Source organism: Pseudophryne corroboree, chromosome 9 (assembly GCF_028390025.1).
Source record: "Pseudophryne corroboree isolate aPseCor3 chromosome 9, aPseCor3.hap2, whole genome shotgun sequence".
Taxonomy (NCBI): domain Eukaryota; kingdom Metazoa; phylum Chordata; class Amphibia; order Anura; family Myobatrachidae; genus Pseudophryne; species Pseudophryne corroboree.
The window spans coordinates 162,135,904-162,159,503 of NC_086452.1; the positions used below are offsets into that span (position 1 = coordinate 162,135,904).

At 45.7% G+C, this 23,600-nt stretch overlaps 1 protein-coding gene across 9 annotated transcripts in view; it reads left to right on the plus strand.

Moving 5' to 3' along the window:
* Window positions 1-23,600, plus strand: part of HFM1 (helicase for meiosis 1) — a 984,377-nt gene that overhangs the window by 685,036 nt on the left and 275,741 nt on the right. For all 9 annotated transcript variants that reach the window (XM_063939911.1, XM_063939912.1, XM_063939910.1 and 6 more), the window contains 3 exons: window positions 20,064-20,155; window positions 20,257-20,363; window positions 23,455-23,502. In XM_063939911.1, the coding sequence (XP_063795981.1) occupies window positions 20,064-20,155; window positions 20,257-20,363; window positions 23,455-23,502 (247 nt within the window). The remainder of the gene's footprint in view (window positions 1-20,063; window positions 20,156-20,256; window positions 20,364-23,454; window positions 23,503-23,600) is intronic.

Genomic DNA, 23,600 nt, shown 5'->3' on the forward strand with positions numbered 1-23,600 from the left:
TAAGGTCCAGCGATAGCTGACATACTGCTGGTTTTTGTCTTTAGAAAAAATGTAAACATCTATAAAGGGTTAAAAATAACTCCCCTGTTTTGGTAACCAATAAGGATGATTAAGTGGGTATAAATAGAGACCGTAATCACCTCTAAGATATACCTCTGAAGAAACCGCCCTCTGTGTAGGCGGAGAAACGCGTCAGTTGACTTGCACAACAGTGGAACGCAGGTGGACCGCAAAACCGGAAGCCGGAAGCACCGTAACCGGAAGTCGTGTACCGCGGCCTTGCGGCGTCCCCTGCTACCCAGGATTTCCACACGTGGCTCTCTGTCTCTGCTCCTGACACAGCCGAACATAAGCCTGCAGGACACTATGCCAATTACAACAGGCACGACATAAGAAAAACCGCCGCAGTGCGGACAGCCGTTTGGAGTGAGACAATTGCGGGATTGGCACTTAGCCACACCAATTGGTGAAGTATAAACAGGCACTGTTTATCTACAGCCCATTTCTTTTTTTTCCCGCAAAGTATATCTGAGCCACGAACAGCACTTTATTCCTATGACTACTAACACTGTATGCATGCATGCAAAAGAATTAACATAACAAAAATTGGGACAGTGCACAAATATTATTCAAAGTCCCGGGACCCAGGACACAGAGATTACTTACTTATATATATATTTTTAAACCACTGCAGTAATATTATAACTTGCTCTATTAATTTGTTGCAGCTGCCATGTATGGCAACTAATTAATATATGTTGATTTTCTCTTTTTTAAATTTATTTTGTACCAATAAATGTTACTGATTTTTTACAAAACCAGCAGCTATTATATTTAAAAAAAAAAAAAAAAATTTTTTCCTGAGCGCCCACACTTCTACTATTTTATTTGCTTTATTTAGTCAGGTGGATATCCAGATCCACCACTGTGGGCAGCTGATAGGAGATTTTTATTTTGGGTATGATACCTATTTAATTAAACATATATATTTTTATTCTAATTGGTTCTAGTAATCAGCGCCCACTGTTCGTCTGTAGGAATCACATCCACAGACGTTCCCTTTTCTTTTGGTACTGAACAGGCCTGTTTAAGTACAGTCAGACAACGCCACCACGGTGGTGTACATAAATCAACAAGGTGGCACTCAAAGCCGCATGGCAATGATGGAAGTGTCAAAGATTCTTCAATGGGCGGAACGCCATCTGCCAGCCACATCGGCAGTGTTCATTCCGGGGGTCCTCAACTGGGAAGCAGACTTCCTCAGTCGTCAGGACGTACACGCCGGAGAGTGGAGCCTTCATCCAGAAGTATTTCAACTCCTAGTGGACAAGTGGGGCCTACCAGATGTAGACCTGATGGCATCTCGACACAATCACAAGGCTCCGGTCTTCGGAGCAAGAACAAGGGTTCCTCAAGCGGCATTCATGGACACACTAGTAATTCCATGGAACTTTCGGCTGCCGTATGTGTTTTCTCCGGTGTCACTCCTGCCCAGAGTAGTGAAGAAGTTCAAGCAAGAAGGCGGAAACCTTCTTCTGGTAGCTCCAGCGTGGCCCAGACGGTATTGGTTCTCAGACCTACAGGGTCACTCGCTAGAGCGTCCTCTTCTACTTCCACAACGACCAGACCTCCTCGTTCAGGGCACTTGTGTTTACCAGGATTTGGCCCGACTGGCTTTGGCGGCGTGGCTCTTGAAGCTTCCTAACTGAGGGCCAAAGGATTTTCTGAGGCGGGTATTCACACTATGTTGAAGGCCCGTAAGCCAGCTTCTGCTCGGATTTACCATAGGGTCTGGAATGCTTACTTTGCTTGGTGCACAACTAACAATCATGACGTTTACAAGTTTAGTACGGCCAAACTTTTGGCAAACAGGGCCTGGACTTGGGCCTTCGGCTGGCCTCCCGCAAGGTTCATGTTTCTGCCTTGTCGGTATGGTTTCAGAGGAAAATTGCGACTCTGCCTGATGTTCATACATCCACTCAGGGTGTTTTACAGATTCAACCTCCCTATGTCCCACCTGTGGCTCCTTGGGATTTGATGGTGGTTCTGGAGGCTTTGCAAGAGTCTCCGTTTGAACCTCTTGGATCTGCGGACCTTAAGTGGCTTTCCCTCAAGGTCTTGTTTCTGCTGGCTATTGCCTCTGCTAGACGGGTATCAGATTTGGGTGCCTTGACTTGTAGGTTCTCCTATCTGATTTTTCACCGTAACTGGGCGGTTCTTCGAACGCGCCCTGGTTATCTACCTAAGGTGGTGTCTTCTTTCCACCTTATCCAGGAGATTGTGGTTCCGGCCTTTGTCTCACCGGATTTATCCTCCACAGAGCGGTCTTTGGATGTGGTATGGGCTCTCCGTATCTATGTGAACAGGACAGCCTCCATTAGGAAATCTGATTCTCTCTTTGTACTGTTTGGTTTTCACAAATGTGGCTAGCTTGCTAACAAGCAGACCTTGGCCAGATGGATTAGAATGGTGATTGCGCATGCTTATGTACAGGCTGGCCTTCCAGCTCCTGCTACCATCAAAGCCCATTCTACTCGGTCTGTTGGACCTTCTTGGGCGGCCTGCCGTGGTGCGACCCTTGAAAAATTGTGCAAGGCGGCTACGTGGTCCTCAGTGAACACGTTCATAAGGGTCTATGCCTTCGATACTTCCGCCTCCCAGGATGCTTCCTTTGGACGCCGTTTTCTTGTGCCTGCTACAGTGCGTCCCCTCCCCTAAGGAACTGCTTTAGTACATCCCCAATGTTATTCCCTGTGGAATACCAGTGTACCCTGCTGCAGAAAGGAGATTTATGGTAAGAACTTACCCTTGTTAAATCTCTTTCTGCGAGGTACACTAGATTCCACCGGGCACCCACCCTGATGCACTTAGCTTCTTTGGTTTGGTATGGCATTAGCCGTTGATACCGTCTCCTGTCGTGAGAATGTGGTGTCTATGGCTACTAACTGTTGTCGTCTCTTTTACCTGCTACTACATTGTACTGGTTAACAAAACTGAGCTCCTGTGCACGGAGACGGGTTATAGAGGAGGCGGCGCTGAGCATCTTGGGAACAGCCAAAGCTTTTAGCCTGTTGGTGCCTCGGAGCAAGATCCTACTCTACACCCCGATGTTATTTCCTGTGGAATCCAGTGTACCTCGCAGAAAGAGATTTAACAAGGGTAAGTTCTTACCATAAATCTCCTTATTCTGTTCATTCACTATGCATGTTGTTAATTGATAAAAATAAATGATTAGCACTTCTATTTTTTGAATCATTCTTACTTTGCAGCATTTTTTTTCACACCTGCCTAAAACTTTTGCACACTATTGTATATTTTTAACAAATAGCCTTTTTTTCAATTCAGTATAGGTAAACAATATATTGCAGACTATTCCATCAGTTTTTACTGAAGTATTACTAGGTAAACAATATATTGCAGACTATTCCAACTTACATTGCTTGGTTAAAACTTTAGAAAGCTGTTCTAACTGGATTTATAACTGTACTATGCAAAGAACTTATAGTGATAGAGTGTCAGTAGCGCACGCAGGGGGGGTTTCTGAGTACCCAGAAACCCCCCCTGATCAGTGCTGGCCGTCAGACACTCTGTCTGCATCTCTGACCTGGACGGCTGTTATGATGAGCCGGCCGGACGCTGACAGAGAGGAGCTACAGTATCAGTGCCACTGCCGAGTGCAGTACTGCCAGGAGCCTCTAGAGGCCCCCATCTTCATTTGTGCTGTCCACACAGCAAGAAGTCGTCCCTGAGCACTGAGCTGACGGTAGATGCTAGAATCAAGTGGGCTAAGGGACCTTTTCTGTAAGGGGGAGGAGTTACGACGCAAGGGGGAGGAGCTAGGCCAGCGGGATAGTTCCTCTACTATCCACGCCACCAACTATTGCCTTTAGTAATTAGGTGGTGAGCGAAGCGGAGCGGAGCGAGCCACCGTGCCCGAAGCGTGGCGAGCGAAGCGAGCCCGCGAGGGTACTTTTCGGGTACCCTGTTCGCCCGTAGCTCCTCCCCCTGGTGACATAGCTCCTCCCCTCAATACGTCACAAGGTCCCTTCAGCTCCTCCGATATAGAACCAACCCTGAGCTGACATGAGGCATGCAGCTCAGAGGCAGGAGCAGGAAACGTGGAGGAGAGACCTGACCTGAAAATAGAATCAACCCTGACCTGACACAGGGGACTCCAGAGATCACACACACAGGAGCTGGGATCCTACAGAGGAAGAGTAAGTTTGGCTTTGTGTGTGATCTATCTACAGTCTTTCTCACTCAGTTTTCTTCTGTCTCTATCTATCTACAGTATCTCTTTCTTTCTCTCTCTAGTGCTTCTACGTTTATCTTTCTATCTGTATTCTACATCTATCTCTCTCTCTCTCTCTCTCTCTCTCTATCTGTGTCTGTCCTATCTATCTATCTATCTATCTATCTATCTATCTATGGACTGGTTTCCATTATATATACATATATATATATATATATATATATATATCTATCTGGGATCAGTATGAGATACTGATGGATGGGGTGCCGGCAGTCAGTATACCGACAGCGGCATCCTGTCTCTTATAATCCCGAAAGCCCCTTATTTAGCCCCCTAACCCTCATGTATTCCCTACCCTAACCATCCCAAGTGATGCCTAACCCTAACCCTCCCTTTCCCGCTGCCTAAACCTAACCCTCCCCGCTAGGTGCCTAACCCTAACCTCCCCCTGTATGTGCCTAACCCTCCCTCTCCAGTCCCTAACCTTCCCGGGAGTGTACCGTAAGTCTAACCCCCTTCTGCAGCCCGAACCTATCCTCCCCCCCCCCCCCCCCCCCCCATTCACAAGTGCATTCCGCTGTGCGGACGTTTGGGATGCAGGCTGTCTGTATTTTGACGCCGGCATCCCGTTTTGCGTCAGTACATCGACGCCGTGAAGGTGTCCTCCATCGGGATCCCGGCATCGGTATATCGACCCCTGGGATCCCGTTTGTGTAAATACTGTATATAGATGTGTCCTGCTATGTTGTTGCCACATCGCATCATTCATAACGTGGGACGCGTGTTCCCACTATCCATTAACTTCGACTGAGCACGGCATACCATGATGCATACGCATCGAAGTGCTGCTAGTAAATGCTGTTATATGCAGCAACAACATAGCAAAACACACATGGAAACCCCCCCTAGAAATCCTGCGTTTGCCCCTGAGTGTGGTTAACTAACCTTACATTTGTTAGATTTGATTAACACCTTTTGTTGAAGGTGGAGGGTTGCTGTGTGGGGGAGGGGGTTGTAATCAGGTTGAACATGTGTCTGTAGACTTATTTATTCAGTATAGGTCAGGACGCTGCAGTCCCTAGTATATGAAGTGGCTAGTTAGAAAGTGGCAGCTAAAATCAATAGCATTGTTATACCTGCATTAAACCGAAGGAAAACAGAAGGCAAACAAACTAACAAGATAACAGATGGACTGCGTTACAACCACAAAACTCAGGATCATTATGTGGCCTCTCCTCATCTCTACCAGGAGAACTCCAGGACCAGGCTTACCACCTCTCTGGCTGAGAGCATCAAGTCTGCCCCTGGGCCTAACCCTCAAGATGAGCAAGGAACTGTGGGGACACAGCACCAGGACCAGGCTCAGCAGGGACATCCCAATTGCTCCTGAGTGTGCCCCCCACATTCTCATACCCACCAGTACTATGATCCTATCAAAATAATGTTAACCCAATTTTCCTTCTGCCACTGGTTACCTGCAATTGGTTTCCCCCCGGTTTTTTTATTCTCTCTTCCACCCCACCGTGTGCTTACCTCCACTGATTGCACACCCTGCCATTGCCCCCTACATACAGGGTACATTATACTACTACACAAGTGTCAGTTTTCCCATATATGCACTGGGCCCTTGTATGACTCACCTCCCACAATGTGATTTTCGAAGTGTGCCCTACATGTAACCTCAACCGCTGACCGCAAAGTTCCCACCATTGGATACAATGGAGCGCCTATGCGCTACATTGTATCTTCATTGCGCAGCCTGACTGACCGTTCAGGAGCGCACAGCCAATCAGGAGAGTGCCATGACGTGGCACTCCCTGATTGGCTGAAGGGACCCTCTTTGACAGCAGTCACGGGGGGTCCCGGCAGTCGGGGAAAGGGGTCCCATGTGTAAACATGGGACCCCTTTCAGTGCGTGGATCGGGTTTTTCTCTGATGTCCTAGTGGATGCTGGGAACTCCGTAAGGACCATGGGGAATAGCGGCTCCGCAGGAGTCTGGGCACAACTAAAAGAAAGCTTTTAGACTACCTGGTGTGCACTGGCTCCTCCCACTATGACCCTCCTCCAAGCCTCAGTTAGATTTTTGTGCCCGGCCGAGCTGGATGCACACTAGGGGCTCTCCTGAGCTCTTAGAAAGAAAGTATAATTTAGGTTTTTTATTTTACAGTGAGACCTGCTGGCAACAGGCTCACTGCAACGAGGGACTAAGGGGAGAAGAAGCGAACCTACCTGCTTGCAGCTAGCTTGGGCTTCTTAGGCTACTGGACACCATTAGCTCCAGAGGGATCGACCGCATGGAACTGGCCTTGGTGTTCGGTCCCGGAGCCGCGCCGCCGTCCCCCTTACAGAGCCAGAAGCAAGAAGAAGTCCGGAAAATCGGCGGCATGAAGACTTCTGTCTTCACCAAGGTAGTGCACAGCACTGCAGCTGTGCGCCATTGCTCCTCATACACACTTCACACTCCGGTCACTGAGGTTGCAGGGCGCTGGGGCGCCCTGAGCAGCAATAAAAACACCTTGGCTGGCAAAATAATCACAATATATAGCCCCAGAGGCTATATATGTGATAATTACCCCTGCCAGAATCCTTAAAAAAGCGGGAGAAAAGTCAGTGAAAAAGGGGCGGAGCTATCTCCCTCAACACACTGGCGCCATTTCTCCCTCACAGTTCCGCTGGAAGGAAGCTCCCTGGCTCTACCCTGCAGTCTACACTACAGAAAAGGGTAAAAAAGAGAGGGGGGGCACTAAATTTAGGCGCAGTAAATATTATAGCAGCTATAGGGGACATAATTCAGTGAGTCCCTGCATTATATAGCGCTCTGGTGTGTGCTGGCATACTCTCTCTCTGTCTCCCCAAAGGGCTTCTGTGGGGTCCTGTCCTCTGTTAGAGCATTCCTGGTGTGTGTGCGGTGTGTCGGTACGGCTGTGTCGACATGTTTGATGAGGAAAATTATGTGGAGGCGGAGCAGATGCCTATAGAAGTGATGTCACCCCCTGCGGGGCAGACACCTGAGTGGATGGTTTTATGGAAGGAATTACGTGCAAGTGTCGACTCCTTACACAAAAAATTTGACGACATGCCAAATGCGGGACAGCCGGCTTCTCAGCTCGTGCCTGCCCAGGTGTCTCAAAGGCCATCAGGGGCTCTAAAACGCCCGCTACCTCAGATGGCAGACGCAGATGTCGACACGGATACTGATACCAGTGTCGACGACGATGAGTCAAATCTAATGTCCACTAGGGCCATTCGTTGCATGATTGAGGCAATGAAGGAGGTATTACACATTTCGGATATAAACCCAGGTACCACTAAAAAGGGTATTATGTTTGGGGAGAAAAAACTACCCGTAGTTTTTCCCCCATCTGAAGAATTAAATGAAGTGTGTGAAGAAGCGTGGGCTTTCCCCGATAAAAGATTGGTAATCCCTAAAAAATTACTAATGGCGTTCCCTTTCCCGCCAGAGGATAGGGCACGTTGGGAAACACCTCCTAGGGTGGATAAAGCACTCACACGTCTAAAAAGGTGGCACTTCCGTCTCCGGATACGGCCGCCCTAAAGGAGCCTGCGGATAGAAAGCAGGAGGCGATCCTGAAGTCTGTACATACACACTCAGGCATTATACTTAGACCAGCTATTGCGTCAGCATGGATGTGCAGTGCTGCCGCTGCATGGTCAGATCCCTATCAGAAAATATTGACACCCTAGACAGGGACACTATTCTCCTAACCATAGAGCATATAAAAGACTCAGTCTTATACATGAGAGATGCACAGAGGGAGATCTGCCGGCTGGCATCTAAAATAAGTGCATTGTCCATTTCTGCTAGGAGAGGCTTATGGACTCGGCAGTGGACAGGGGATGCAGATTCCAAAAGGCACATGGAAGTTTTGCCTTATAAGGGTGAGGAGTTATTCGGGGATGGTCTCTCGGACCTAGTTTCCACAGCAACGTCTGGGAAGTCAGCATTTTTACCCCAGGTTCCCTCACAGCCTAAAAAAGCGCAGTTTTATCAAGTATAGTCCTTTCGGACCCAGAGAAACAGGCGAGGAAAAGGCGGGTCCTTTCTGTCCAGAGGCAGAGGTAGGGGAAAAAGGCTGCAACAAACAGCAGGTTCCCAGGAGCAAAAGTCCTCCCCCGCTTCTTCCAAGTCCGCCGCATGACGGTGGGGGGCCGCCTCAAAAATTTCAGCGATCAGTGGGCTCGCTCACAGGTGGATCCCTGGATCTTGCAAGTAGTATCTCAGGGGTACTGACTGGAATTCGAGGCGTCTCCCCCCCGCCGTTTCCTCAAATCTGCCTTGCCAACAACTCCCTCAGGCAGGGAGGCTGTGCTAGAGGCAATTCACAAGCTGTATTCCCAGCAGGTGATAGTCAAGGTGCCCCTACTTCAACAAGGACGGGGTTACTATTCCACACTGTTTGTGGTACCGAAACCGGACGGTTCGGTGAGACCCATTTTAAATTTGAAATCCTTGAACACATACATAAAAAAGTTCAAGTTCAAGATGGAATCGCTCAGGGCGGTTATTGCAAGCCTGGACAAGGAGGATTACATGGTATCCCTGGACATCAAAGATGCTTACCCGCATGTCCCCATTTATCATCCTCACCAGGAGTACCTCAGATTTGCGGTACAAAATTGCCATTACCAATTCCAGACGCTGACGTTTGGACTGTCCACGGCACCGAGGGTGTTTACCAAGGTAATGGCGGAAATGATGATACTCCTTCGAAAAAAGGGAGTTTTAATTATCCCGTACTTGGACGATCTCCTAATAAAGGCGAGATCCAGGGAGCAGTTGTTGGTAGGAGTAGCACTATCTCAGGAGGTGCTACACCAGCACGGTTGGATTCTGAATATTCCAAAGTCACAGCTGGTTCCGACGACACGTCTACTGTTCCTGGGAATGATTTTGGACACAGTCCAGAAAAAAGTGTTTCTCCCGGAGGAGAAAGCCAAGGAGCTGTCATCTCTAGTCAGAGACCTCCTGAAACCAAAACAGGTGTCGGTGCATCACTGCACGCGAGTCCTGGGAAAGATGGTGGCTTCTTACGAAGCAATTCCTTTCGGCAGGTTCCATGCCAGAATCTTTCAGTGGGACCTGTTGGACCAATGGTCCGGATCGCATCTTCAGATGCATCGGTTAATAACCCTGTCTCCAAGAACCAGGGTGTCTCTGCTGTGGTGGCTGCAGAGTGCTCATCTCCTAGAGGGCCGCAGATTCGGCATACAGGACTGGGTCCTGGTGACCACGGATGCCAGCCTTCGAGGCTGGGGGGCAGTCACACAGGGAAGAAACTTCCAAGGACTATGGTCGAGTCAGGAGACTTCCTTACACATAAATATTCTAGAACTAAGGGCCATTTACAATGCCCTAAGTCAGGCAAAACCCCTGCTTCTACACCAGCCGGTACTGATCCAGTCAGACAACATCACGGCGGTCGCCCATGTAAACCGACAGGGCGGCACAAGAAGTAGGACGGCAATGGCAGAAGCCACAAGGATTCTCCGATGGGCAGAAAATCACGTGCTAGCACTGTCAGCAGTGTTCATTCCGGGAGTGGACAACTGGGAAGCAGACTTCCTCAGCAGGCACGACCTCCACCCGGAAGAGTGGGGACTTCATCCAGAAGTCTTCACACTGATTGTAAATCGTTGGGAACGGCCACAGGTGGACATGATGGCGTCCCGCCTAAACAAAAAACTGGAGAGATATTGCGCCAGGTCAAGGGACCCTCAGGCGATAGCGGTGGACGCTCTAGTGACACCGTGGGTGTACCAGTCAGTTTGTGTTCCCTCCTCTGCCTCTCATACCAAAGGTACTGACGGCATGGCGGTTGAACGCCGGATCCTAAAGGAAAAGGGCATTCCGGAGGATGTCATTCCTACGCTGATTAAAGCCAGGAAAGATGTAACGGTAAAACATTATCACCGCATATGGCGGAAATATATTGCTTGGTGTGAGGCCAATAAGGCCCCAACAGAGGAATTTCAGCTGGGTCGATTTCTGCACTTCCTACAGGCAGGAGTGACTATGGGCCTAAAATTAGACTCCATTAAGGTACAGATATCGGCTCTGTCGATTTTCTTCCAAAAAGAACTAGCTTCACTACCTGAAGTTCAGACATTTGTAAAAGGAGAGCTGCATATTCAGCCCCCCTTTGTGCCTCCAGTGGCACCCTGGGATCTCAACGTGGTGTTGAATTTCCTAAAATCACATTGGTTTGAGCCACTAAAGACCGTGGATCTAAAATATCTCACGTGGAAAGTGGTCATGCTATTGGCCTTGGCTTCGGCCAGGCGTGTATCAGAATTGGCGGCTTTGTCATTTAAAAGTCCTTATCTGATTTTCCATATGGATAGGGCAGAATTGAGGACTCGTCCCCAGTTTCTCCCTAAGGTGGTATCTGCTTTTCACTTGAACCAACCTATTGTAGTGCCTGCGGCTACTAGCGACTTGGAGGATTCCAAGTTACTGGACGTAGTCGGGGCCTTAAAAATTTATGTTTCCAGGACGGCTGGAGTCAGGAAAACTGACTCGCTATTTATCCTGTATGCACCCAACAAACTGGGTGCTCCTGCTTCTAAGCAGACTATTGCTCGCTGGATTTGTAGCACAATTCAGCTGGCGCATTCTGCGGCTGGATTGCCGCATCCTAAATCAGTAAAAGCCCATTCTACAAGGAAGGTGGGCTCATCTTGGGCGGCTGCCCGAGGGGTCTCGGCTTTACAACTTTGCCGAGCTGCTACTTGGTCAGGGGCAAACACGTTTGCAAAATTCTACAAATTTGATACCCTGGCTGAGGAGGACCTTGAGTTCTCTCATTCGGTGCTGCAGAGTCATCCGCACTCTCCCGCCCGTTTGGGAGCTTTGGTATAATCCCCATGGTCCTTACGGAGTTCCCAGCATCCACTAGGACGTCAGAGAAAATAAGACTTTACTCACCGGTAATTCTATTTCTCGTAGTCCGTAGTGGATGCTGGGCGCCCGTCCCAAGTGCGGATTGTCTGCAATGCTTGTACATAGTTGTTGTTCACAAAAGGGTTATTGTTATGAGCCATCTGTTGAGAGGCTCTGTTAAATTTCATACTGTTAACTGGATATGGTATCACGAGTTATACGGTGTGATTGGTGTGGCTGGTATGAGTCTTACCCGGGATTCAAAATCCTTCCTTATTGTGTCAGCTCTTCCGGGCACAGTATCCTAACTGAGGCTTGGAGGAGGGTCATAGTGGGAGGAGCCAGTGCACACCAGGTAGTCTAAAAGCTTTCTTTTAGTTGTGCCCAGACTCCTGCGGAGCCGCTATTCCCCATGGTCCTTACGGAGTTCCCAGCATCCACTACGGACTACGAGAAATAGAATTACCGGTGAGTAAATTCTTATTTTCTGTTTGTTTTTTTGCCAAGAACGTGGATTTACAAAGAGGACGGACCTACACTGGATTGTGTGAGTATAATTTTCTTTACAGGTACCCCGTGTATTCTATATGGAGAAGTGGACCGAGCCTTGTGTGCACATAGGTAAGTATGTGTGTATGTAGGTGTGCATGTATGTAATAAAGTTTTACTGTCACGGTGTGTGTGTTCTGTTTTTTGGGGGGTATTTTTTTGTAGTAGAACTACAGGTACCAGCAGGCCCGTTTCCCCCCGCATGCTGGGACTTGTGGTTCTCCAAGTACCAGCTTGTGGGGGAGGCTTGCTGGGACTTGTAGTTCTTCTACAAAAAACAATAATTTTTTTTACACTATGGCTATCAGCCCCCCATCCGCCGCCCTTGGATGGGAGGGACAGCCTCGGGCTTCACCCCTGGCCCTTGTGTGGCTGGAGGGGGGGACCCCTTGATTTAAGGGGTTCCCACTCCTCCAGGGTATCCCGACCAGGGGTGACTAGTAAGTGATTTAATGCCAGGGCCGCAGGGACCAAGATAAAAGTGTCCCCCGGCTGTGGCATTATCTCTCTGACTAGTGGAGCCCGGTGCTGGTTCAAAAAATACGGGGGACCCCTATGCTTTTTGTCCCCCGTATTTTTTGCACCAGGACCAGGCGCAGAGCCCGGTGCTGGTTGTTTAAATATGGGGGATCCCCTGTCAAATTTTTCCCCGTATTTTTTCAACCAGGACCGGCTCAAAGAGCCTGAGGCTGGTTGTGCTTAGGAGGGGGGACCCCACGCAATTTTTTTTCCAGTTTTTACAGTAAACAGACCCTTTCCCATAGATAACCAAGCACAGATCTCACTGATCCGTGTATGATTATCCAAACTCGCCTGGAAAAAGCAGGTCTATTTTTTTGCTGCTTTTTTTTAACGAATCGCAAAAAAATACACCCGCACTTGAGCATTCAGAGACTAACACCCAAATACGAATGAATAGTGAATACCCGTGTTGTATGAAATAACAGCCGCGTTTGACCGATGGTCTATTCATTCGTATTTCTGAACTTTGCCGTTAAAACCATTACGAATAGCCCAAACACTACCGAGATTTGTGCTTAATGAATTCCCGTATTGGGACTTAGAAAAAAAAAACACAAATCGGTTAAACTCGGATTATTAGTAAATATAGGCCGTGGGTGGGATGAAAAATACATGGACCTGGTGGTTTTGTTGGAACCCTACTCTGAACTTTAAGACTCTGAAATCACCCCCATTTTGTGTCATCTCTTCCAGGGGTGGACTATTCCACTCTGGGTAATCCTATGCTGTGCGCCCAAGATGGCTGCCACACTTGGTACTTTGTAAGGGTGGAATACGCAACCCTTGGAAGTCATTACCCAAAATGCCTACACAAATCATGCGTTATGCTTTTTGTGTGCTTAAGGTTTTCTTTTATGTCTGTGTTGCTTATCTATTGCTGTATTACTTAGATCCGCTGTATTATGTGCATTGTTTTGATGTCTGTAAAGCGCCTTGTGTCCTGTTGGAGAGAGAACGCTATATAAATAAAATTATTATTATTACTTAAATCAGGGTTTCCCAAACTCTGCCATTGCGGTCCAGGTTTTAAGGATATCCATGTTTCAAACCAGATGTCTAAATTAAATTAACTGAGGTACTGTACTAATTAAGGGGTCTATTCATGAAGCAGTGAAAACAGTGGAGAAGTGAGCCTATGGAGTAGTTGCAACAAAAAATATGTGTATGCAGCCCTGCGCTACAGACTGAGCTGCCGTTTTTAAATCAGTGGAATTCACCCTTTAGAATTCCCAGGTATACAGACACAAACAAAAATAAAATGATAAAAACAGGCGCTGCCTAAAGTATTAAAACTTTAAAACTCTAAAAAGTGGAGCATGTGAACTTTAATGTCTGAGGCTTTCTCCAGATTAGTACACAGGTGTTCCCACGTGATTGAAAAGACACTCACATCAAAGTTCAACCTCGTGTTCCCATAAAGGTATCTTTGAACTGGTGTTAAATAAGACCAACTTTATCACAGGCAATGAACCAAAGGAATGACACTTACATTCAAATTCATTCTCGAATGCACTGAAAGGTATCTTTAAAATCCCCCTATACGTTGCGGACAGAAGGCAGATGAACCGATGTGTATACACTGGTTTATTCACAGATTACAAAACGTCCCGCAAATGATGGGTATTTCGTATTCGTCACAGCATGGATACTTCAACGCGTTTCAAGGATTCTCTCCCCTTTGTCAAGAAGTTAGCATGCTCCACTTTGTAGAGTTTTAAAGTTTTAATACTTTAGGCAGCGCATGTGGAGAAGTTGCCTATGGCAACCAATCGGCTGCTCCGTACAATTGTATAGTATGCAAATTATAAATGTTACTTCAATGCTGATTGGTCACCATGGGCAACTTCTCTACTAGCTCACTTCTCCACACTTTTCTCTTACGACCTAGAGGATGCTGGGGTCCACATTAGTACCATGGGGTATAGACGGGTCCACCAGGAGCCATTGGCACTTTAAGAGTTTGAGAGTGTGGGCTGGCTCCTCCCTCTTCCGAAGGTTGTGTCGGCATTTCATATCAACCAACCTATTGTGGTGCCAGTGGCTACTGACTCCTCTATTACATCAAAGTACTTGGATGTTGTAAGCGCTCTGAAGACATGTGAAGAGAACTTCTCGTCACAGAAAGTCGGACTCTCTGTTTGTCCTATATGATCCCAAGAAAATTGGGTGTCCTGCTTCTAAGCAGACTATTTCTCGCTGGATTAGGTTCACTATCCAGCATGCTTATTCTACGGCAGGACTGCCGTGTCCAAAATCTGTTAAGGCCCACTCTACTCGTAAGGTGGGGTCTTCCTGGGAGGCTGCCCGGGGTGTCTCGGCATTGCAGCTTTGCCGAGCGGCAACTTGGTCTGGGTCGAACACGTTTGCAAAGTTTTACAAGTTCGATACTTTGGCCTCTGATGATCTGAAAGTCAGTCAATCAGTTCTGCAGGAGCCTCCGCGCTCTCCCTCCCGTTCTGGGAGCTTTGGTACATCTCCATGGCACTAATGTGGACCCTAGCATCCTCTAGGACGTAAGAGAAAATAGGATTTTGGCTACCTAACGGTAAATCCTTTTCTCGTAGTCCGTAGAGGATGCTGGGCGCCCGCCCAGTGCTTCATTTTCCTGCAAATGTTATTTGGTTCAGTACAACTTCGGTTTAGTTATGTACTGCATTGTTACTTGGTAAGTAATGTTTCAGCTGTTGCTGAGTAGTTCAAGCTTGTTGACTTGATGTGCCTTGTATGTGTGAGCTGGTATGAATCTCACCACTATCTGTGTATAATCCTTCTCTCGAAGATGTCTGTTTCCTCGGGCACAGTTTGTAGACTGAGTCTGGTAGGAGGGGCATAGAGGGAGGAGCCAGCCCACACTCTCAAACTCTTAAAGTGCCAATGGCTCATGGTGGACCCGTCTATACCCCCATGGTACTAATGTGGACCCCAGCATCCTCTACGGACTACGAGAAAAGGATTTACCAGTAGGTAACCAAAATCCTATTTTCACTGCTTCATGAAAACAATCCTAAGTCATTTGTGCTCAAGCATGGATATTCTTAACTTCTGGTCTATAATTGCAGAGTTTTGGAAACTCTGGCTTAAATGATATAAAGAAGGTTTGAATGTGGCATTATATAAAAATATTATATTAATTGGCAGGTGTACTTTAATAAATTACCCCAGGCAAACTTCTATAATATGGAAAGCACCAATTATTGATTGTGTTTATAACATGGCATTTTGCAGTAGCACTATAATATGTGTGACAGAGACAACATAAATCGGACATGGGTGCAAAACTGCAGGATTGTGGCTGGAGAGATACAAGCAAAAGGGCTTCAGACACAAAGAACACAGCTCCTTTTGGTGGGCCAGCTGCCCAGGTGGTAGGCCAGGGGGTGGTTACTGCTAGGGGTCCTGGATCTTAGGGTCTACTGAAGAATTGTTTTTGCTGTATTTTAAGACTCTATGGGGTTTATTTACTAAGATTCGTAATTTTCAGAATCATGTTCAAGTTCAATCACGACTGACATCGACAGTGTAAAACTGCAACTTTTTGAATTGATTACGATGGATTTACTAAGCTGTCGTATTCGGGTTTTTCTTTTCTTCCGATGTCGATGTCATTCGTGGTTTTTTACCTATTTTTACGGCAGTGATTAGCAAAACACTGCCGACTTTTTTTACAATCAATCTCGGCCGGATCTGTGTGATCCGTGCTGGGGTTTATTTTTTTTATTTTTTTTAATTAAACACTGTAAAATAATTAAAAAAAATGCGTGGGGTCCCCCCTCCTAAGCATAACCAGCCTCGGGCTCTTTGAGCCGATCCTGGTTGCAAAAATATGGGGAAAAAAATGACAGGGGTTCCCCCATATTTAAGCAACCAGCATCGGGCTCTGCGCCTGGTCCTGGTCCCAAAAATACGGGGGACAAAAAGAGTAGGGGTCCCCCGTATTTTTAAAACCAGCACCGGGCTCCACTAGCTGGACAGATAATGCCACAGCCGGGGGTCACTTTTATATAGTGCCCTGCGGCCGTGGCATCAAAAATCCAACTAGTCACCCCTGGCCGGGGTACCCTGGGGGAGTGGGGACCCCTTCAATCAAGGGGTCCCCCCCCCCCAGCCACCCAAGGGCCAGGGGTGAAGCCCGAGGCTGTCCCCCCCCATCCAATGGGCTGCGGATGGGGAGGCTGATAGCCTTTGTTGTAAAAGAAAAGATATTGTTTTTAGTAGCAGTACTACAAGGCCCATGCTGGTACTTGGAGAACCACAAGTACCAGCATGCGACGGAAAAACGGGCCCGCTGGTACCTGTAGTACTACTACTAAAAAAATACCCAAAAAAACACAAGACACACACACCGTGAAAGTATAATTTTATTACATACATACACACATACATACATACTTACCTTATGTTCCCACGCAGGTCGGTCCTCTTCTCCAGTAGAATCCAAGGGGTACCTGTTGAAGAAATTATACTCACGAGATCCAGGGGTCCAGGCTCCTCGGGAAATCCAGGGGTAATCCACGTACTTGACAAAAAAAACAAAACGGTGTCCCGACCACGAACTGAAAGGGGACCCATGTTTGCACATGGGTCACCTTTCCACGAATGCCAGAAAGCCACTCTGACTTCTGTCTAAGTGGGTTTCTTCAGCCAATCAGGGAGCGCCACGTTGTAGCACTCTCCTGATCAGCTGTGTGGTCCTGTCCTCACTGACAGGCAGCACACGGCAGTGTTACAATGTAGCGCCTATGCGCTACATTGTAACCAATGATGGGAACTTTCTGCCCTGCGGTTGACCTAAAGTGACGTCACCGCTGAGCAGAAAGTTCCCATCATTGGTTACAATGTAGCGCATAGGCGCTACATTGTAACACTGCCGTGTGCCGCCTGTCAGTGAGGACAGGAGCACACAGCTGATCAGGAGAATGCTACAACGTGGCACTCCCTGATTGGCTGAAGAAACCCACTTAGACAGGAGGCCCCTTTCAGTTCGTGGCTCGGCTTTCCGTTTTCTTATTTTATGCAAGTACGTGGATTACCCCTGGATTTCCCGAGGAGCCTGGACCCCTGGATCTCGTGAGTATAATTTCTTCAACAGGTACCCCTTGGATTCTACTGGAGAAGAGGACCGACCTGCGTGGGAACATAAGGTAAGTATGTATGTATGTGTGTATGTATGTAATAAAATTATACTTTCACGGTGTGTGTGTCTTGTGTTTTTTTGGGTATTTTTTTAGTAGTAGTACTACAGGTACCAGCGGGCCCGTTTTTCCGTCGCATGCTGGTACTTGTGGTTCTCCAAGTACCAGCATGCGGGGGAGGCTTGCTGGGCCTTGTAGTACTGCTACTAAAAACAATATCTTTTCTTTTACAACAAAGGCTATCAACCTCCCCATCCGCAGCCCATTGGATGGGGGGGGACAGCCTCGGGCTTCACCCCTGGCCCTTGGGTGGCTGGGGGGGGGGACCCCTTGATTGAAGGGGTCCCCACTCCCCCAGGGTACCCCGGCCAGGGGTGACTAGTTGGATTTTTGATGCCACGGCCGCAGGGCACTATATAAAAGTGACCCCCGGCTGTGGCATTATCTGTCCAGCTAGTGGAGCCCGGTGCTGGTTTTAAAAATACGGGGGACCCCTACTCTTTTTGTCCCCCGTATTTTTGGGACCAGGACCAGGCGCAGAGCCCGATGCTGGTTGCTTAAATATGGGGGAACCCCTGTCATTTTTTCCCCCATATTTCTGCAACCAGGATCGGCTCAAAGAGCCCGAGGCTGGTTATGCTTAGGAGGGGGGACCCCACGCAATTTTTTTTGAAAAAATAAGCACTTTCCCACCCCTTCCCACTGATATACATGCACGGATCTCATGGATCCGTGCATGCCTATCCAATCACGAATAAAAAAAGCAGGTCTGTTTTTTTTTAGTACTTTTTTACGAGTTGTAATTTTTCACGGCAGTGTTTGTTCTTTTTTTGCTTTGCACTTCTTAGTAAATGACCGAGATTCATACTTAAACAGCCGCGTTTTGACCGATGGTGTATTCATTCGTAATTTTTTACCTGAACTAGCAAAAAATTACGAATGCCCTCATCACTGCCGTGATTAGTGCTTAGTAAATTACCGAGATGACACGTTGATGAAAAAACGGCATCTCGGTCAAAATCGGGAGCTTAGTAAATATACCCCTATGAACATTGTTTGACTGTAAAGAACTAACCTGTCCTGTAAATCATGCAATTGCCTGTAAACTGCCTATGGTGAGAATAATACTTTTCTTGTATTTTACTCCGGTATATGTGATACCTGTCACATATGTAAATACAAAATGGATGCAACAAAATTCTATATATGTATCCTGTGATTCTGGATGGATTTAACACTGTGAATATATTCCTAATGGACGGAGGAGGTTGTGAGACTGCACATTGATTATGATTGAGTCACACGCAAGACCAAATGCGGCCACATCCAGGGGTGGGTTTAAGGCATAAACGCCTCTAGGCATAACAATATTGATTTCCCACCACCAACATGGCACTGAAAACTCTGCTCTTCTTTTTGTCTGTGCCGGTTCTTTATGCCTCCTGACAGCCAAGGTGGTCCCTATCTCACTTCCTGCCTCCCTCACCACAATCCACTGTCCACAAGCCCCTCCCCACTGGTTGCACAGTGGAAACAAAAATCATAATGACCAAAATGAAAAAAAAAAAAAGAATTTAGGATTTAGATTTGGATGGGATGTGTTCAAACTGAAATCTAAATTGCAGTGTAAAAATAAAGCAGCCAGTATTTACCCTGCACAGAAACAAAATAACTCACCCAAATCTAACTCTCTCTGCACGTTATATGTGCCACACCTGCAGTGCACATGGGGGGTAATTCAGAGTTGATCGCAGCAGCAAATTTGTTAGCAGTTGGGCAAAACCATGGTGGTCATTCCGAGTTGTTCGCTCGGTAATTTTCTTTGCATCGCAGCGATTTTCCGCTAATTGCGCATGCGCAATGTTCGCACTGCGACTGCGCCAAGTAAATTTGCTATGCAGTTAGGAATTTTACTCACGGCATTACGAGGTTTTTTCTTCGTTCTGGTGATCGTAATGTGATTGACAGGAAGTGGGTGTTTCTGGGCGGAAACTGGCCGTTTTATGGGTGTGTGTGAAAAAACGCTACCGTTTCTGGGAAAAATGCGGGAGTGGCTGGAGAAACGGGGGAGTGTCTGGGCGAACGCTGGGTGTGTTTGTGACGTCAAACCAGGAACGAAACTGACTGAACTGATCGCAGTGGCAGAGTAAGTCCCGAGCTACTCAGAAACCGCAAAGAAATTTCTATTCGCAATTTTAAGAATCTTTCGTTCGCAATTTTGATAAGCTAAGATTCACTCCCAGAGGGCGGCGGCTTAGCGTGTGCAAAGCTGCTAAAAGCAGCTTGCGAGCGAACAATTCGGAATGAGGGCCCATGTGCACTGCAGGGAAGGTGGGACAGATATAACATGTGCAGAGAGAGTTAGATTTGGGTGGGGTGTATTCAAACTGAAATCTAAATTGCAGTGTAAAAATAAAGCAGACAATATTTACCATTCACAGAAACAATATAAGCCACTCAAATCTAACTCTCTGTGCACATGTTACATCTGCCCCACCTGCAGTGCAGCATGATTTTGCCCAATTGCTAATTTTTTTGGTTTGCTAACAACTCTGAATAATCCCCTTTGCTAGCAAATATAAGTTTTAAAATGTCTCTGTTTTTTATTGGAAGTGTATGTTAATAGTACATTTACATTAGTAGAATTATGCTTTTCAGCATGTTATTTTCAAGTTATACGTAAATAGTTTTTATTTCCTGTCCTAGAAAGTGGTAAGCTGATGGCATCATACTATATTGCCTTTGATACGGCAAAACTGTTCTACAGTATTCATGGGACAGAGTCTCTGACTGAACTGGTAAAGTTATAACGCTTACTTTATATGTAGTGATTGAAGATTCCTGTTAGTAAAAGCAGTGGTCACAGCAGTTTGAACTCTTACCAGAATGTTATTTACAGGTCACAATGATATCTACGTGTAATGAATTCTCAGATGTACAACTCAGAGCAAGTGAGAAGAAATTACTGAATACATTGAATAAGGATAAAAACCGAGTAACCATTCGGTAAGACTGTAAATTGAAAGCGTCAATTAGTGATGCTCTATCCGGGTCCAATTCAAAGATTGTTACATAGTTTTTGAAAACATATTGTACAACAAATTACACAGGATGTAGTCAGGATCCTGGCAGTCAAGATCCCAATGGTCAGAATCCTGACACCGGAACTCCGGCACTTACGATGCCAATGGATGCCCAAAGTGAGGCATTCTGAGCATTGGGATTCCGCTGTAGGGATACTGACCATTTCAATGCCAACCTAATTACACAACATAAGAAACCAAAACACAACCGTTATCCATTTTTTCTCCCCCAGAAATAATGTAAAGACAGACATTCATTCTTCTTAGTATAATGTATTAATATATGCAGTGACACCACCAATCACACTGCAAGGTACAGAAATCAATTACCATTCATATCAGTCCCTGAACCATGGGAGCTTACAGTCTAAATTTCCTAACAGACGATTAGACTTCGCTATTAGAAGTTGAACTTGTATCTGTCAACTCCCATATATCAGCTCAGAAGTGTGCAAGGCCTCACTCATACTCATTGGGAGATTATGAAAGGAGGACTCTGGGTGGTAGTCTAGGGCCCAGACTTTTAAACTCATTGGTACAATAAAGACCTTGACAAGGTAATGTATAAAGGGCCTGATTTAGAAGTAAATGAAAATTAGCTACTTTTGTGTACACACAAACATTTTTGCAGTTACATTTCTTCAGCTCTTGGAGTTTCATGATTCTTAAGATATGTACAACTATAAAATTTCAGATATAGAGTATATAACTGGTGTAAAAATGTGATGAGCATCCACTCAGAAACTTTCAAAATCAGTTAATTTGTACAGAGATTGATTAATGTCAAAGACATGGACAAATTATCGTCTTTTTACGATAACTGAATTCTGTTTGCACCTCCATAGGCCTCAAGCAGAAATCAGCAGTGTGTGTCATCTGTGCTTGCAGGTAGTTGAATTTGGCCCCTAAAAAGAGGGTATATATTGTGTACTACCTCCATGGAATTGACGATAAAGAAGGAGCAGAAGTGTTTCGACTGGAATTAAGTAGAAATAACACAGCATAGTAGTAATGGGCATATTTGTGGACTTAAGAATGTTAAGAGCCCAAAACATCTGGTTCTGTGATGCCATGATCCCCTGACCAGCTGGCACCACCAATCTGCCGACTGGATCCGCCAGTGATCGGCAATCCATTGAGAGACCAATGAAATTAAGCATGGTTAAAATGCCCGATTTCCCGTTCCCATCAAGGGATTGGCCCATTTCTGATGTATGGGAGCCTTTATTTTATTTATCACCAGCTAATGAGTATTTGGCAACCTTATTACTGAAACTGGTGCTTAAGATTTAATGTAAAACCAACAAATCCATAATAATTATTTTAAATTTAAACCTCTATATACACACCCCTATAGAACATCGGTATTCTATTATTTCTTGTACTGTATGTAATAGTGTAGATTGTTGACATCTTACCATTTACATTACTTTGCTTATTACAGTCACTGCTGCTAAGTTTCTTGGCAACCTATCTAAAATAGCTGTCACTTTCTTTACATTCTTCTCTCTTTTACGTGTCCACTCCCTGTGGTTGTGTCACTTGTACTTTTATTACCTCTCTTGTTACCATGCCTCACTAACACCTGCTTATTTTCACCTTGTCATTCTACACATATATACTTGTGGACCAATTGTTTTATTTTAGCAAATACCCTTGCTTAATAAATGATGGGGAAAAAAAAAAAAATATATATATATATATATATATACAGTACATATATATAGATAGATAGATATTCTTTGTAAAATCCATTGCACATAATAATTTAGAAGTAAAGCACATTTTTCTGCACAGTCCTATAAAAGCCAATTTAATTGTTTTACCTATATAGGGGAGAATTCACTTACTGCGGGCTAATTAATCCATTGGGGCTATCCAACTAGCTCCGAAGCCAACCTGAGGCCAGCACTTACTGGGCTCTACTGAGGGCAAATTAAAAATAACTAAAAGAAGTGTGTTTTCTGGGGAGAAATTATGAGCAATGCCATTGCAAACATGCCATATCTAAGATTAAAACTGTATATGTATATATTTTATAGTGCACAACAATGGATTTTTCTGTTGACTTGCTTAAGTAATTAATAAGTGTATACAAATTATACAATTTAATTACCTCATCCCAGTTGCTACCGAACATGTGACACCCCTCACTGGGGCTTGATGTGCTGGGGCCCTGCATTTTCCTGTGATCTGGCTTAGCAGTGTGTAAGTGTTTCATATACCCAAGAGCAAACTCTTTGACTTAATGGTTCTGGGATGTACTGCATGAGAGCCTCACACATTGCTGCAATCTGTGATCCATTCACAGAAAGTGGTGGAGCCCTGCTGCATCATGGAGAAGTCATATGATTGGCAAGGGCTACAAGGTAGATTTATTGTAGCATGAGGTGGGATGTAGATGTGTAAATGTTTCTTTGTCAGTGTTACTTTTTTCCCCCTGTTACTAAACTTACGGTGTTACTGTATTATAAGAAAGGCATAGCCAGAAAGATGGTACCATTGGCAGTCCAATAAGTCACTTCTGGATGCAGGGGGTGGGTCCTCCCTTGAATCAACTGGACCCAGGTGCACCACATTATACATATGCCACTGCCCTTACAGTAATTTATTACAGATATTTGAAGTCTCCCCAGCTACTATTTATATACCCCTACACCTAAACACCTACAAACTGATAGCAGTTGTGTGAATCACAAACCTTAGAAGGGGTGTGGCTTAGGTAAAAATTAGTCAAGTTTTGTAGGTTCTGGGCAGGATGTGGGCGAATAAGAGACTGGGTTTATTTTGTTTTGATTCTGCATGTCTAAATGTTGTCAGTTATGCACTGCAAGAGGTAAGTGAGAGGTGGGTGGTTAGTGAGAGGCATGAGTGAAGTATAATGTCCCTATAATTTACAGTAGGGTGTACATTATCATTATATCATAATTACACTGATTATCAAGATTTCATAATATAATGCTCTATGGATACTGTAACATATATACAGCAATAATTTTTATTTCTAAATGTAGGTTTCCAATGGAAGGGAAGATCAAATCCAGAGAAATGAAAGTGAACTGGTAAGAAAAGCACATTTTATTTACCATTAGAATCAAATTAATCTTATGCTCCTTAGTTTGTGAAAAATTGGCAGAATATTGTAGTTAACAAAATCAAC